This window comes from Suillus fuscotomentosus (assembly GCF_016647785.1).
Source record: "Suillus fuscotomentosus strain FC203 chromosome Unknown F5891scaffold_81, whole genome shotgun sequence".
NCBI lineage: Eukaryota > Fungi > Basidiomycota > Agaricomycetes > Boletales > Suillaceae > Suillus > Suillus fuscotomentosus.
In genome coordinates, this window is record NW_024539593.1 from 98,063 (window position 1) to 111,825 (window position 13,763).

Below are 13,763 nucleotides of genomic sequence, written 5' to 3' on the forward strand. Positions count from 1 at the left end.
AGTCATGGATGTTCTGGGCTTGGCTGGTTCATCAGGAGAAGATCATACGACGCCTGTACCTCGAGTACGACCCGTTCCCAAACGGGCTGTAACTGACACAGCTCGAGTGGATAACATATCTAGGGGTTATCTGAACGTACCTTTTCTTGGATCGCCACTGCCTGAGAATGGTATGCGACGTCGAGCGACGGTGCAAGACGTTGGTCAGGCGACCCGAGCGGAGAATGCTTCCAGAGGTCTTTCGGATGTGCCTTTGCTTGGTACGCCACCGCCTGATATTGGTGTAGGACGTCGAGCGGCGGTGCAAAGTGTTGGCCAGGTTCTTGGTTTCGATGTTGGGTCATCGACGTCGAATGGGAATGTAGCAGCAGGATCTGCACGTTTGAATGACAGTGCAGCTGGTTCTGTCCGTCCCAACGACGGTGCACCGTCCCGTCCCACCGACGCGCAAATCCGCATGCCTAGACCCCGACCACTTATCCCTTCCCTAGATACAACACTGGACATGGACAGCCCAGGAAGCGTCACTACATGGGGAACCATGTCCACCTCACGGGAAGGCAGCATGGATCACCTAGGCCTTCTGGGGCTGCACAATGGGGGCGTGCGTGGGCAGGGGAGCGTTGCCGGCGAGTCTATAATAGGTCGCCTAGAATCAGACGAAGATAACACAGATGAAGATGGAGGAGATATCAGCGTGGCGCCCGTCATACCAATGTCTACCGCTGGACCGGATGCATTGGGTCTTATTCTTGAAGATGGAGGGGATGCGGGTTATGCAGTGCGTGATGAGGAGCGGAGGTATCGTGCGCAATCTTCGTATGCTGCGAGTCGGACTTCTTTTCCACCTAGTCCTACCTCATATCACACCTCCCACACTCCAAATCGCCTCTCTCGCACCCAATCCTCTCGCACCCAGCGCGCCTATCATCGTCGACATACCTCACAACCGAGGGAATACGAAGAAGGGACGACACCGCGCGTTCCCAGTGGCAGTTCTTCATATACGAATACCAACGCGCTATCGCTCCATTTTGATGCTTCGCTTTCAGTGCACGATCATGCCGTGCGTCCTTTCATAGGCGCTGGGAGTGGTTCTTTTACAAGTACCGGGCATGGTCCGTCTACAAACACCGGGCATGGTTCTGTCACAAGTAGGGCGCATGGTCCTTTTTCAAATACAGGGAATGGTCCACAGATCGTCGCTCCTACCCCAGTCGTTGGTGGGCCTAGCATTGTGCATATGTGGGCTAATCGCACATGACTGGTGCTTCTGATTAGTATACGTATGGTTCTTTTTATCTGGAATCTGGATTATCCTTCTTTTCCCCGTTTGTTTTTCGTCGCCGAGTTTTTGTTCTCACCGCACTCAATTTACATAAGAGAGACGCTACCTGTCATGCGTTTGTTGTTTGCCATCTATCTCCTTTTCTCGTATTGTTTGTATTATTAAACGTTTCTGTCATTTGGTGTACGTCGTGATCTATCGTAACTGACATTCAAGTACCGCAATCTGCATTTCTTTAGATGATGAGCGGGTCGAATTCGGCTTTGATGGGATGGATCGGTGCTATGATACTGGGGTTCGAGATCATGGCATGAGACAACAGGCTCTTTTGTGTTGGGTTTGCGTTAGCTGTGGGGTGGATCAAGGGATTATTGACATAGACCACACGACAAGCAGCGCGCTGCAGCGGCGATGGCCAAAACAATGGTCACTTAATATTCTGGTGGGCACGAGGCTCTCGCGAAGTGTGTATGAATCAGTGCAGTTGCAAGGGCGCTGACATGGACTCTAGATTACGCCCTGATGTGCCTGCACATATGGAACCTTCCATCGACTCGATACAATTAATATTAATCGCTGAGATAGCGCCCCTTCTATTCCCTTCTAATATGTAGTCTTCAGTACTTTATGCTGCGGATCAAGTAAAAGCGCAAGGCTTCCTACGCGTGTGATGTGCGTGGCCAAGGATGTGGGATGAGCGTAGCGCAGGCTGATAGATCATGATGCGTGTGCCAAGCTTATTTTCCCCACGCTGACATGACATATAGCGTACGTGTACGTTGCAAGGTTGTTGTTATCTACGGTGTTGCCGTTGATTTCATCAGAAGCAGTGATGGTGGAAATTCGGAGTTGCGAGTTTTTTGATCGTCAAACTTTTGGTATAGCGCTGGTACTAGTAGGTACTGAGTTTTGCGTTCGGTGGCGCGGATCTCTGATAAACAGCGGAGATTTCAACGGGCAGAGGCACGAGGCACCTTATAGTACACGTGTGTGCTAATGCAAGTGAAGATTCAGACGCTGGTCATTCTGTACGTACGTCTGGTCCGAATCACGGAAACTTCCCCAGTCATTAACATTAATATTAATAATGAGATAGCACTTATAATTGTTCCCTATCTGGGGGCTGTATCTAGATATTAAAACATGCTATATCGGAACAGCAGTGCAACCATCTGCGTCCAGACTCCAGTCGGTGCAACTGACTCGCCATCTACATCCATCGGTGTTGAATAACATCCGTACCGTGCACCGAAGACATCGCAGTGCGCCCAACTCGGCTGCTTGGAAGATCTAGAGTGGGACGTGGAATACTATTAGTGATCTGGGGCTGATCCAAGTCGAGAATAAACAAAGCGCTTGAAATAAGCTGAGAATGCAAAGCCATACCAAGGAGATAAAGCACAGGAAAAAACGCATGATTGGACCCAAATAACTGCGATGGGACATGTGCCTATCGATAGTGCAGATCGATATACTTCCGAAGTATGATGGCATGGGGTGTGTTTTTGACTCCAAAGTATTCTTACCATCTTGAGAACGAAGCACTAACTCAGGGGGTTGCAGATAGTCCGGGACTTTGGCACGTACTTAGGAGATGGTATGAACGTGGGGCCGAACCGCGCAAGCCGTACAACTTCAGAAATATTTCTCTAAGGTCATGACTTGACTGCGGAGACGGAGAGTGAAAACAAGATAGAATGGTGACCTGTCTGCTTAGAAAGGTGGACAAAGAGCATCCCGCGCAGCACAAGGAGCCGATGCCGGTAGATTGGATGCCCAAATGAAGGACACACTGGAGAAAAACATACCCATAGGACAAATTGGGACCGATAACATGGCCAAGGTGGCGAAGGCGAAGGATACGGGCATTTTTGAGGTGACAACCCAAGGCAGCGGTTCGTTTCAGAATCAAAGGGGATCTCCAGAGATGAGTGTAGGGGGAAATGGAGCGTCATGCATCATGGTTGATGTCAAGGGCATTGGTGCGCGTCAGCGAGGTATCGTTCTCCACTGGATGACTTCTCAGAATGGAAGATAGAGCTGCCTTGAGGTAAAGGAGATCTAAATCCAGTATATCTTTGGCAGGAAACCTGTGGATAGTATAAATACGTGTTCAGAATCAATTCGGAGCGCCCTTTGACAATGTGGCAGACGCCCATGTCGCTTCGACATCGTAACACCATGTCGTCGTCGAGCACCTCAGTACATCACCCTTAACCTCGAGCAACACCACCAAAAAATGTCAGAAACTTACACTCCAGAATGATTTGAGATTACCGGATGTGATATGTCCCAGCTATCCATCGGTGACTCCCAGTTACGAATGGTAATCCAGATGGAACGTACCGGTATTCCAGAAGGAATGTAGCGGCAATCCAGAAGGAACATAGCGGCAATCCAGAAGAACGAGAGTGTCCAAGGTCAGAACTAGCCTTGCAAGATATGTTTAAGAATCGAATTTAATTTCGGTATTGCCGTACTACGTAGTGCAAGGCATGACACGTTAACACCGCGTGCTGAGTCAGCGACGCTCAGCCCATTACCGACGGGCAAGGGTAAATTTTTTTGTTCAGTGCTACATACCACCTGGGAGGCACGCATATAACACAACAACTCGGACAAAATACGTTGAGCTGTACGTTCTTTGCGGCACTTGACGAAACGTTCAAGCAGCGAACTTATTATTATGCAACGCCGAACCCACGAGGATCGTCAACCTATCCGTGTCGGGCCGGTTCTATGAGATCAGTGCTGCCGAACCAAATGATTGTTCATAGGCACCCCTTCTCCATGCCAGGCAGCCGAAATTGAACGTGCGGTAAGAGAGGGGTTGTTCACTGCTTTATCCACGCGTAGTTCTGCCGGAATCTAATTCGGCCAATTCGGTATAAACTCTCGATCCCGGCGAGTGGCACTGATTCCCTTCAGCGTTCCCTGCTAAGCTTCATTAAAGGTAAGACTCGGGTCATGAAGTTCTTATCGTGGTGGTTGGAACTCAGATCGGAAGCTCCATCCAGGTGATTGATCGTGCCAACTTAGTATGTGATCATTTCACTTAGGTTTGTCTAGGACCCTCAAGGAAGTAGCGAAGTTCTATCTCACGTCGCTTAGTTGCCTCGTGTCTTCTTATAATCTCTTCAACGTTATGAATGTTCGCTCCTCCCCTGCACAACATTACACCACCCACCCCGCCACGCACGTTAGGTCTGGCCTTTAAGCCTTTGCTGGCTTAAATCCCTTCCTTCCCCCATATACCCGAGTGGGTCCTTAACAAGTCCCTTCTTTCCTTCCTTCCTGCGATACCTCCTTGCTAGAGTAGGCGATCAAGCTGCTATAAGCTTAATTCGCTCCTTTCCCGATCCTCAAGGAAATCCCTCCATCGTCTTTCAACCATGTTGGTACTCAACAAATCCTCGACCTGTGATGTCTGTATGGAGGGCTATACGAATGGCGGCAATTCACCGCACTCGATCTCTTGTGGGCACACATTCTGCCAAAAGTAAGTACTCGATTCATTGATCGTGTATTGTTTTCATCTAACTTACCCATTCGAAGGTGTCTCGATCATCTTTTGCGCCACATATGTCCCCTTTGTCGGACTCGATTCTCCCCTCAGGACGTCCGCAAGCTTCACATTGATATGCAGTCGCCTATGATTACGACCGCCACCATAGAAGAGGTCCCTGAAAACCCTGAATCTTCTCCGCCTCCTGACAACGAAGCCCGCATCCTTCAGGAAGATATCGCCCGTGTCGTCAGAGAAGGTGCCAAGCTTCCTGAACTCCGCCGGGTAATCGAGAAATGTCGAACGTACTACAAGTCACAGTCAGCTGACCAGGTACGTTCATGATGCCGTCATGTTAAGACGTCCCAGTTAAATCTTATTTTTTTTTGTGATCAGCAGAACCCTGTGAAAGTGAGCGCGCTGCTTCTTTGGAACCTCGCCGAGTCTCAACGGCATCTCGCGGAAATGAGAAAGGACAAGGCGGTTGAGATTGAGAAAAACCGGGTGGTGGAAACTGCTCTTGAGGAAATGAGACGGGAAAAGGTGGCTGAAGTTGAGAGGACCTGCGAGGCAAAAATTGCTCTTGAGGAATTACGCTCGCGTCTTACAGCAGAGATCGTGAATTTGCAAGTCAAGTACGAGGAGCTGCAACGTATTCGACAGGATGAGAAAGATACTGCTCTTGCTGTAGAGAAAAGTTTGAGGGAACACTATGATGAATCGAATTCGTATTGGAGCAGGTGAGCCTATCGTATTCTGGTCCATTTATTTTATGGACTTATCAGTATCATTTAGCAAAGTCAGTGTTTTGTAATGTCCTGCGAGTGTTGTTTTACTGACAGCCACAGGTGCAAGCTACAATGCGTGAGAACACAGTTCTCCGGGAAGAGCTCAAGCGTGCTAGAATTGCATTTAACCCGTTACCTGACTTCCAACGGCCAGTCGAGGTCCGGTATCTTCATGCAATGCCAGAGCCGAAGCATCCTGAGAAGTTGATCGAGGACGATCCTTTGAGCATCAAAGCAAGAGCGAAGGCCAAAGCGAAAGCGAAAGCCATCGAGGAAGAGGAGTTCCACTTGTCTCCTCTCGCCCAGGTAATCGGAACTTGGCCTTCTGCAATCCAATCGTTCCGCGCATTGGTGGACGAAGATGAGATTGACTTAAAGAAGACCTGCGGCAAAAAGGAATTGGAATTAAGGCCTGACGCAGACGAAGATCAAACGATGGGTGATTCCACGTCTCAGCTTATTCCCATTCCTCGGTCCTCGTTGTCTCGTCAGTTGGCCGATGCTTCCGTCTCTTCGTCTGCCTCTACGGCCAATCCGGATAACTGGTCTGGATTGTCCCGATCTCGCCCTCGCGATGACATTGTCATGTCGAGTCGTGATGGATCTTCTTCACGTCATCACTCCGCTGAGCGTTCAATCGCTTTAGCACACAGCGGTACTCATACACCATCTCGCAGACTATCACGGGACCCATCCACATTACATATATCTAGTCGCACTTCCTCCCCCTCACGCCGCTACTCCTCGGACCGCTTGTATGGACCTCGGTTGAAAGACACTCATTCACGAGATTCATATGATGGTGCTAGCAGAGATTACGAGATGCGCGCAGGAGATATGTACGAGCCAAAGGTGAAAGACCAGGTCGCACCGCGCCAGATCATGGCGGTCGATGACTTTCGAGACAAAGATCGTGAACGCCTGCGCGCTCAGCTCCATGATATCCTTGACAGCCCTATGCCATCATCCTCCCTCAAGATCCCGATGTCTTATGGCGATGAACCGTCGTTCCCCCCACCATATCCAGCACCGCCATCGTCCAATGGGATCCCTAGGCAGACGAATTCTAGTACGCGTGTGCATACACCGTTGCGGAGAAACTCCACTGCAAGTCAATCTGTGACTCCTACGCCTGGTCTTGAAGAGGGATTCCCGGCTACAGTCATGCCAAAGACGCTGGTCCATGCTAGTAGTGTTGCGATGCAACAGGAGAAAGAGAGGCAGGAGAGGCGGGAGAGGGAAAGACAACGAGAGCAGGAACGCGAACGAATGGAGCGTGAACGCGGTCGGGAACGTGATCGCGAGCGAGAACGGGAACCAGAGTGGCAGCACCTCAAGGATGCTACGAATGTGCCACCCGATGTTTACCCCTACCATCGCGAACGACGTACAGGCAGGACAAAGTTGTCTAACCCGGTCACCGCTGGAGCAGACTGATGAATCTTATGACTTCCTCGATTTATTAACCAACTGTCACTTCTGGATTTTTGATTTCCCATTGCTGTCGATGGGACTACTATTTATACGGGGGAGTCCGAATAAACTCCCCCGTCAACAGTGTGTAGCCAATATTGTGTTTATAATGGTTTTGTGGTGTTGTTCTGACCGAGGCGTACATGCTGTATTCTCATCGTTGGTGTCCCGAGTTATGCCAGACTTGTATTTTACTTATTGTGCACGCATATGCAGTTACATAGTAGATTCTTTACGGACGTTTATGTAGTTTCTTCCTGAAGAAAAATGAAAACGTCTTGGATGTGTCGATCCCCCACTCACTATATTTAGTACTGATCCACTTATCTCCATCGTCTCTACGCGTAAAAATTTGCGGGCAAGCAACCTTGGCGAGAGATATTGTTAAGGTGTTACATATGTCGGGTCTGAAGTGCCTAAATATAACAAACATTGAATATGAGCGTTGATAAGTCTAGGGAGTACATATGGATATTATGTGGTACAAATAAATAAGCAATCCGGACCATGGAGACGCTCAAGACTGTGCGCCACACTGCAGGCTAGCCCCACAGAACTGAGCAACAATGATATACAATAAGAGTAGCGCAACCAAGACGCTCAATGCCAATATCTTGCTATTCTTCCACCACATCTGCCGCCTCACCGTCCTGGCGCCGCGCCGGAATGCGGTGGCCTGCGTGGCCATGTTGTCAGTCTTATCGATGAGAAGCTCAATACGCTCCCCGCGGCTGAGGATCTGCTCGACATTTTGGACCATGATATCTTTGACCTGGTTCAGCTCCGCTTGAGCACGGGCGACTTCGTCCGTTGGAGGAGCAGTATTGTACGTGTGCATGAGAGAGGCGATGGTGGGAGAGAAGGTGCCTTGAAGTCCGTATGCGGGGGTAGAGCTTAGTACAACAGACGAGGAAGATGGGAGCTCGGTAAACTTGCGATGTGAATCAGAACAAGGGGTAAATTGTACTGTGACAACATACTTTGCGCTGCAGGTCCGCTAGGAAAGCGAATGGCATCTTCCTACGGTGATATTTAACAAAAAAACAGATGAACGTCCTTCAGAAATCTCACCTCCCCACAGAGTCATCTGCCATGACCAGAAAAGTGAAGCCGTCCTCGGAGATGTAATGAAAGAGGTATTGTTCCCACACATATGTTAACTTGCTGTTGTTCGGCGGGATCTTGGAAAGAATTGTCTGTGTAGCTATGTATGCCACTATGTTAAGAAGCGCATGATGAGACAGGAAACAATGCACCATGTGAGAAGTCTCGCTGGCCCGGAGCTTGGTGTTCAGCAAGGATTGTGGGTCCTCGGGAAACGATGGCATTTATCTAGAGTGATAGTCCTGTCTATATGCGTCACATAGACTCATAGGATTGGAACTTACCAGTGACATGTTAGGAACCAGCCAGGGTACGAAGGGAGATTGGACAAAAGTCAGTGACGCTCAAATGACGCTGGAGCGGAAGTAGTGGTGGATTAGGAAGGACCTAAATAATATTCCCACGAACTTGCACTTCAATTCCTCCACCAACGTGTCTCCAGTCTTCAAAGCTCACCGTCAACAGCATGGTGCGTAACGAGCAACCTAGCTATATTATTTCGATACTCACCTGTTAATCACTTAGTCTGATTCAGAAAGCTCAACCCACGCTGTTAGCCCCAAGGTCGGTACCGTTGCAAGACCGCCAGGTGCGCAGGTTCGGTATGTCTCATAGCCTGTTTGTGGTTTGCACACATTTCTGACTGAAACTTGTCAAAGGCGGAGGGCTGCAAACACGCAGGTGAAACCGAATTCAACGCGTGCAGCAGGAGCTGGCGGCTCTTCGGGGACAATGCTGAAACTTTACACTGACGACTCACCAGGGCTGCGAGTGTACGTGTCATGTTGCTATAAACGTAACATTCAATCAAGCTGATTTTGTTCCCATGTTAGAGACCCATATGTCGTCCTCATACTCTCGTTGGCGTTTATTGGATCTATCTTCTTTTTGCATATTTCCGCCAAAATAATCCGGTCTTTCACCAAGTGATAGCCTTGTAATGGACACTTTTATGCACTTTTGACTATATCCCGCATTGCGGAACATGTGCACTCAGCGCTTGCGTCGTATGACATGCTGTACAACAATTTATCGCAGAGTGAGGCGCTGCGTACCCTCTCGTCGTCCAATTGCCTGGACCGTTTTGGCGAGACTATTGTTTTCCAGTATCTGCCAGTGAGTTCGACATCCAGAGAAAACATATTGCACGGTGAGGCGCTGTATATCCTTTTGTCATCCAATTGCCTGGTGGGGACAACGTGGACTGTCTTGGCGAGATCCTATCGCTTTCCAATATCTGCTACTTAGCTCTGCATTCTGAAGAAGTTGCAAACCGGGAGACCTACCTAGGTCGAGTTGAGTGGGGCCAGTATTTCTTTCCAAATGCACCCCCCGAGTTCATTGACATCGTCCTTTTCATGTCTTCAATCGCTAACATGGTCAATGGTGGGCGTTTGAATTAGCCGAAATCCCTTGAGGCAGTGGTCTAATTTCTAGTCCTTCAGATATTCCATACACGGGACCAAAAAGCGCAACAAAAATGAATGCGCTACCTTTGTCAATGTTCCTCCAGGGAATGGATTTTTCCAAGTTCATTCGTTTCAGATTTTTCATCTCACTTTGCTCTCAATTTGACCACAGCACCAGCGGTTCTCTACCTATTGTTGCCGTCCTTGTCATGGGCACAAGAGTTTGCTAAAGGCCAGGTGCAAGTCTCGACTTCAGTGGCTGTGGTCCATTCTTGCTCACTATCGATCCTTAATCCCCGAAAGACGAAGGAGAGCAGTCAGCCCTTCATCTCCCCTTCCTGTTTCACATGTCAAAGCGAGCCCCATCGTTTTGTCGACATCTTACCTTTAACTGACCTTGCAACCTTCAGAAGCGTCTTGTAGACGAACCTGTTCGGGAAGGGAGTATGTAGGAGAGTTTCGTCGACTTCTTTTCATGTCATTTAATACAAGTTCACGATGGAATTTTGCAACTGGGAACACCAACATTCAATATTCAACATTTCAAATTCGTGAAATAAGAATATCAATGCGAGATAACAAGGAGAAGGGGCGGGCGGCGCCCCCACTCAGTACTCAGCACTCAACCTTCGTGACAACTCAATCTTCAACATGACAAATTCTGAAAATACACAAGCGATGGGAAAGAAAAATATCAATGTGAGATGACAAGACAGCATGACATCCAGTGCATAAAATCAACAGTTTCAGACCTGGGACTAAGATGATCCTGCAAGCCCTTCAAGCACCACTGCCTTTCAAGCCAGGAGAGGAGGTGGCGATCCCAGAAGACCTTGAATGCACAGTTGAGCTTGTCGTCCATTATACTAAGAGCTCGCAAGAGATGGAAGATCCAGTTTTAACATGCATACTTCAGGGCATCAGAGGATGATCGACTTCGATCCTGTGCTTCGTTGGCAAAAGTTGTGAATGCAGTCATAGCATACATTACCTCGATATCTAGACAATCTTGTAGGGATGTGGAAGTGGGGTGATCCTGGGGCCTTAATACCAGGAAATGCAGGAAACATCAAGAAATCTGGTAAGCTCTTAAACTCCTGGATTGCTTGAAAAGCTTGTGAGGAAGGCAATCGTAGGGTGATTGCGCACTCGCTGATTACTTCCAATGTGCTTGAGAAGTCTTCCATTGTCACCCAGACAGACGCTGCAGGGGTCGACTGCCATGCTTGACCATGGGGGGTCCATAACCACTCTCGTCCTCTCTCGGTCTGCAGCCACTCTCGTCCCCCCATGGTCTGCAGCCACTCTCACCCGCTCAGGGTCAGCAGCCACTCTTGTCCACTCTTTGTCCATAGCCATTCTTGGCCATGTTCAGTCTGCAGCCCACCTGGGGTCCGCAGCCACTCTTGTCCGCCCGGAGTATTATGCAGCCATTCTCGCCCTCCTGGGGTCAGGAGCCACTCTTGCGCACTCTGCATCAGTAACCACTCTTGCCCATTCTGGGTCAAGAGCCACTCTTGCCCATGAAAGGTGTGTAGCCATGTATGCCCGATTGGATTTTGCAGTTTATTTAGGGTCTGCAGGCGGTTGTGTTCATTCTGGATCTCAAGCCACTCCCTCCCGCTCGGTGTCTCCAGCCACTTCCACCCGTTCTGTGTCTCCAACCACTCTCTCCCATTCTGTGTCCTCGGCCACTCCCTCCCGATCAGTGTTTCCAACCACTCCCTCCTGCTCGGTGTCTCTAGCCACTCCCTCGTACTTGGTGTCTCCAGCCCCTCCCACCCATTTGGTGTCTGCAGCCACTCCCTCCTGCTCAGTGTCTGCAGCCACTCCCTCCTGTTCAATGTCTTTGGCCACTTCCCACCCACTCGGTGCCTCCAGCCACTCCCTCCCGTTTGGTGTCTTCAACCACTCCCACCCGCTCAGTGCCTCCAGCCATATCCTCCCTCTCGGTGCCTGCAGCCACATCCTCCCACTCGGTGCCTGCAGCCACTGCCTTGTTTTTGGTGTATGCAGCCACTCCCTCCCGCTTGGTGTCTCCAGCCACTCCCTCCTGCTCGGTGTCTCCAGCCACTCCGTCCCACTCGGTGTCTCCAGCCACTCCCTCCCACTCGATGTCTGCTGCCACTCCCACCCATTCGGTGTCTTCAGCCACTCCATCCCTCTCAGTGTCAGCCACTTTCTCATGCTCTGAGTTTGTTACCACTCTCGTCCTCTCTCGGTCTGCAGCCATTTTTGGCCTCTCAAAGTCTGTTCCAACCACACTCGTCCAGTTGAGGTCTGAAGCCACTCTTCCCCGTGTCGGCTCTGCAGCCACTCTCCTCTAGTCTGGGTCTGCAGCCACTCTCCCCCTTCCTGGGTCAGCAACCACTCTTGCCCAGTCTTTATCTCCAGCCAGTGTTGCCCACTGATGGTCTCCAGTAAGGCTTCTCCACTACAAGTCTCCGCATGTACTCACTAGGGTATCCATTGACTTGTCACTGCCTTTGAGTCCACAGCCACCCTTGCCCCCTCTTGGTCCGTAACCAAGTCTTTCCTGTGTGGGTCTGCAGCCAGTCATGCCCCTCCTGTGTCTGCAAATAGTCTTCCCCACATTGGGTCTGCAGCCACGCACATCCGTCCAAAGTCCCTAGCCAGGATCGCAAACCCAACCCACAAGCTCCCTGATGCCATAACAGGCCCATGAGAACTTGCAGCGGCTCTGGTGGCTCGACGATGAAGGCTGACAATTGTTGCAAGTTTCAGGGGTCATGGGGTTGCATAGCCTGATTCTGCGACTTTAATTCTAAGAGCGCATCCACGAGAGCAGTGTGTTCTGGAATGTCTCAAACCATCAAACGGAAAGAGGAATCAGCAAGCAGGGAATGTGGTAGGATGGGTTGCGATCCAAGGAGATTGCAGTTTGAGAAGTTTGAAGCATAGTCCCGAATGGACGAGTGGTAGATATTCACAGATTGGCCGCTGTCAGCGGGAATATTCATGAAAGAACGTAACTGTTTCAGTGTGGTCGCAACATCGTTGCCTTGACCAGGACCAAGGAGCTTCGAAATCTGTGAGATTGGCAGAGGGTCTGCGAGGGCAGCAACAATAGACAAGTGTTGGTATGCCCGATTGGGGTTTGAACAGGTGGAGAGGATGAGGTTGTACAGGTTGTACACTTCTGTCCCAGGTAGCAATTTGGTGGTTAGATCGAGCATAAGCTCAAGGTGATCCTGGGGTCATTGTACCCATCATCGACAAACTTCATCATTGTAGATGCCACGATGAAACGTCTGCCAGCTCGGTTCACCAGCTGCATAAGATTATCCGCAGTGGGCTGAGGGAAATCAGGATGGCAATTTTGCAACTCCGTGAAGGAATGCTGGAAGAATGTACAGATGTCATTGTCCACATCTTCGCCGTCTAATGAAATGGTGCCAGCAACGCCCTCCCCAGAAGTGTTCACTGGTATCTCATGCACCAGCATGCGCATCTCTTCTTTTTGAATGGCTTTACGGATGCGTTCTTCAAAGCGACTGGTGAGCAGAATGTGGAACACGGGAAGTTCAGGATCACGAAGAGCTTCCCGGAGGAGGGAGATCAGATCGGCGACCATTTCAGGTTGGCATTCATCAAGCGCATCGACAACAAACACCAGAGGCGGACACTCGCACAGACTGGATTGCAGGTGCCAGAGAGGTCGGCGAAATAACGCCATCATCTGGTCGCAAAGAGACTTGCTGGAGTCTAGAACCACAGGATTCTCGCAGATAGCTTTGTTCACGTCGTTCTTGACGCTAGGAAAATTGCTCGCAAGCTGGTAAGCAAGTGTGGCAAAGAAATGACCGGTTGTGCTGCGTTTCGTGTGCTTGCGCTCGAAAAAGAATGTTCCCGCGAGCCTTGTTTCGATTTTCGTCATCTCTGTCATCATCAGACCTTTCATCTTCTCGGCCACAGTGAAAGCCATGGCAGACTTCCCGACGCCTGCCGTGCCATGCAGCCAAATGATCTGGCTCGTCTCTCGCTTGTCCAACAATCCGTAGATCAATTCGAGAAGGTTCACTCGGGTCTCTTTCAAACATTTTGGATGGGGCTGGCATTCAGGGGAGTCATATTCAGCACCCAGGACAGTGACCTGGGACAGCTTCTCCCAGGTTCCTTTGGCCATTGCTAGAAGCTCGCCAGGAACTGTCGGTCGAGTCAGAGAACGAGAAAGG

At 50.0% G+C, this 13,763-nt stretch overlaps 6 protein-coding genes across 6 annotated transcripts; 3 read left to right on the forward strand and 3 right to left on the reverse strand.

Moving 5' to 3' along the window:
* Positions 1 to 715: 715 nt before the first annotated feature.
* On the forward strand, positions 716 to 1,264 carry F5891DRAFT_961693 (uncharacterized protein; the record flags this gene model as incomplete). Its single annotated transcript, XM_041375825.1, has 2 exons — positions 716 to 1,094; positions 1,185 to 1,264. 2 exons carry the CDS (start codon positions 716 to 718, stop codon positions 1,262 to 1,264), a joined length of 459 nt encoding a protein of 152 aa, XP_041219925.1.
* A 3,329-nt stretch (positions 1,265 to 4,593) lies between these two features.
* Positions 4,594 to 7,144, forward strand: F5891DRAFT_730536 (uncharacterized protein). The gene is made up of 5 exons (XM_041373003.1): positions 4,594 to 4,787; positions 4,844 to 5,126; positions 5,190 to 5,533; positions 5,589 to 5,592; positions 5,642 to 7,144. The coding sequence occupies exons 1-5, from the start codon at positions 4,681 to 4,683 to the stop codon at positions 7,016 to 7,018; spliced, it is 2,115 nt and encodes a 704-aa protein (XP_041219926.1). The 5' UTR covers positions 4,594 to 4,680; the 3' UTR covers positions 7,019 to 7,144.
* Positions 7,145 to 7,396: 252 nt separating this feature from the next.
* On the reverse strand, positions 7,397 to 8,532 carry F5891DRAFT_1063032 (VAMP synaptobrevin-like protein). The gene is made up of 5 exons (XM_041362988.1): positions 8,443 to 8,532; positions 8,311 to 8,386; positions 8,126 to 8,258; positions 8,035 to 8,074; positions 7,397 to 7,985 (listed from the first exon to the last, which is right to left on the reverse strand). The coding sequence occupies exons 1-5, from the start codon at positions 8,449 to 8,451 to the stop codon at positions 7,572 to 7,574; spliced, it is 672 nt and encodes a 223-aa protein (XP_041219927.1). The 5' UTR covers positions 8,452 to 8,532; the 3' UTR covers positions 7,397 to 7,571.
* Positions 8,533 to 8,561: 29 nt separating this feature from the next.
* Positions 8,562 to 9,098, forward strand: F5891DRAFT_730607 (Pre protein translocase Sec Sec61-beta subunit). Its single transcript, XM_041373004.1, has 4 exons — positions 8,562 to 8,627; positions 8,684 to 8,760; positions 8,818 to 8,931; positions 8,992 to 9,098. Exons 1-4 carry the CDS (start codon positions 8,625 to 8,627, stop codon positions 9,086 to 9,088), a joined length of 291 nt encoding a protein of 96 aa, XP_041219928.1. The 5' UTR covers positions 8,562 to 8,624; the 3' UTR covers positions 9,089 to 9,098.
* Positions 9,099 to 10,874: 1,776 nt separating this feature from the next.
* F5891DRAFT_1195335 (uncharacterized protein) lies at positions 10,875 to 11,800 on the reverse strand (the record flags this gene model as incomplete). The annotated part of the gene is made up of 2 exons (XM_041368099.1): positions 10,875 to 11,376; positions 11,436 to 11,800. The coding sequence occupies 2 exons, from the start codon at positions 11,798 to 11,800 to the stop codon at positions 10,875 to 10,877; spliced, it is 867 nt and encodes a 288-aa protein (XP_041219929.1).
* A 592-nt stretch (positions 11,801 to 12,392) lies between these two features.
* Positions 12,393 to 13,714, reverse strand: F5891DRAFT_961643 (uncharacterized protein; the record flags this gene model as incomplete). The annotated part of the gene is made up of 3 exons (XM_041375823.1): positions 12,393 to 12,767; positions 12,806 to 13,011; positions 13,063 to 13,714. 3 exons carry the CDS (start codon positions 13,712 to 13,714, stop codon positions 12,393 to 12,395), a joined length of 1,233 nt encoding a protein of 410 aa, XP_041219930.1.
* Between the last annotated feature and the right edge of the window lie 49 nt (positions 13,715 to 13,763).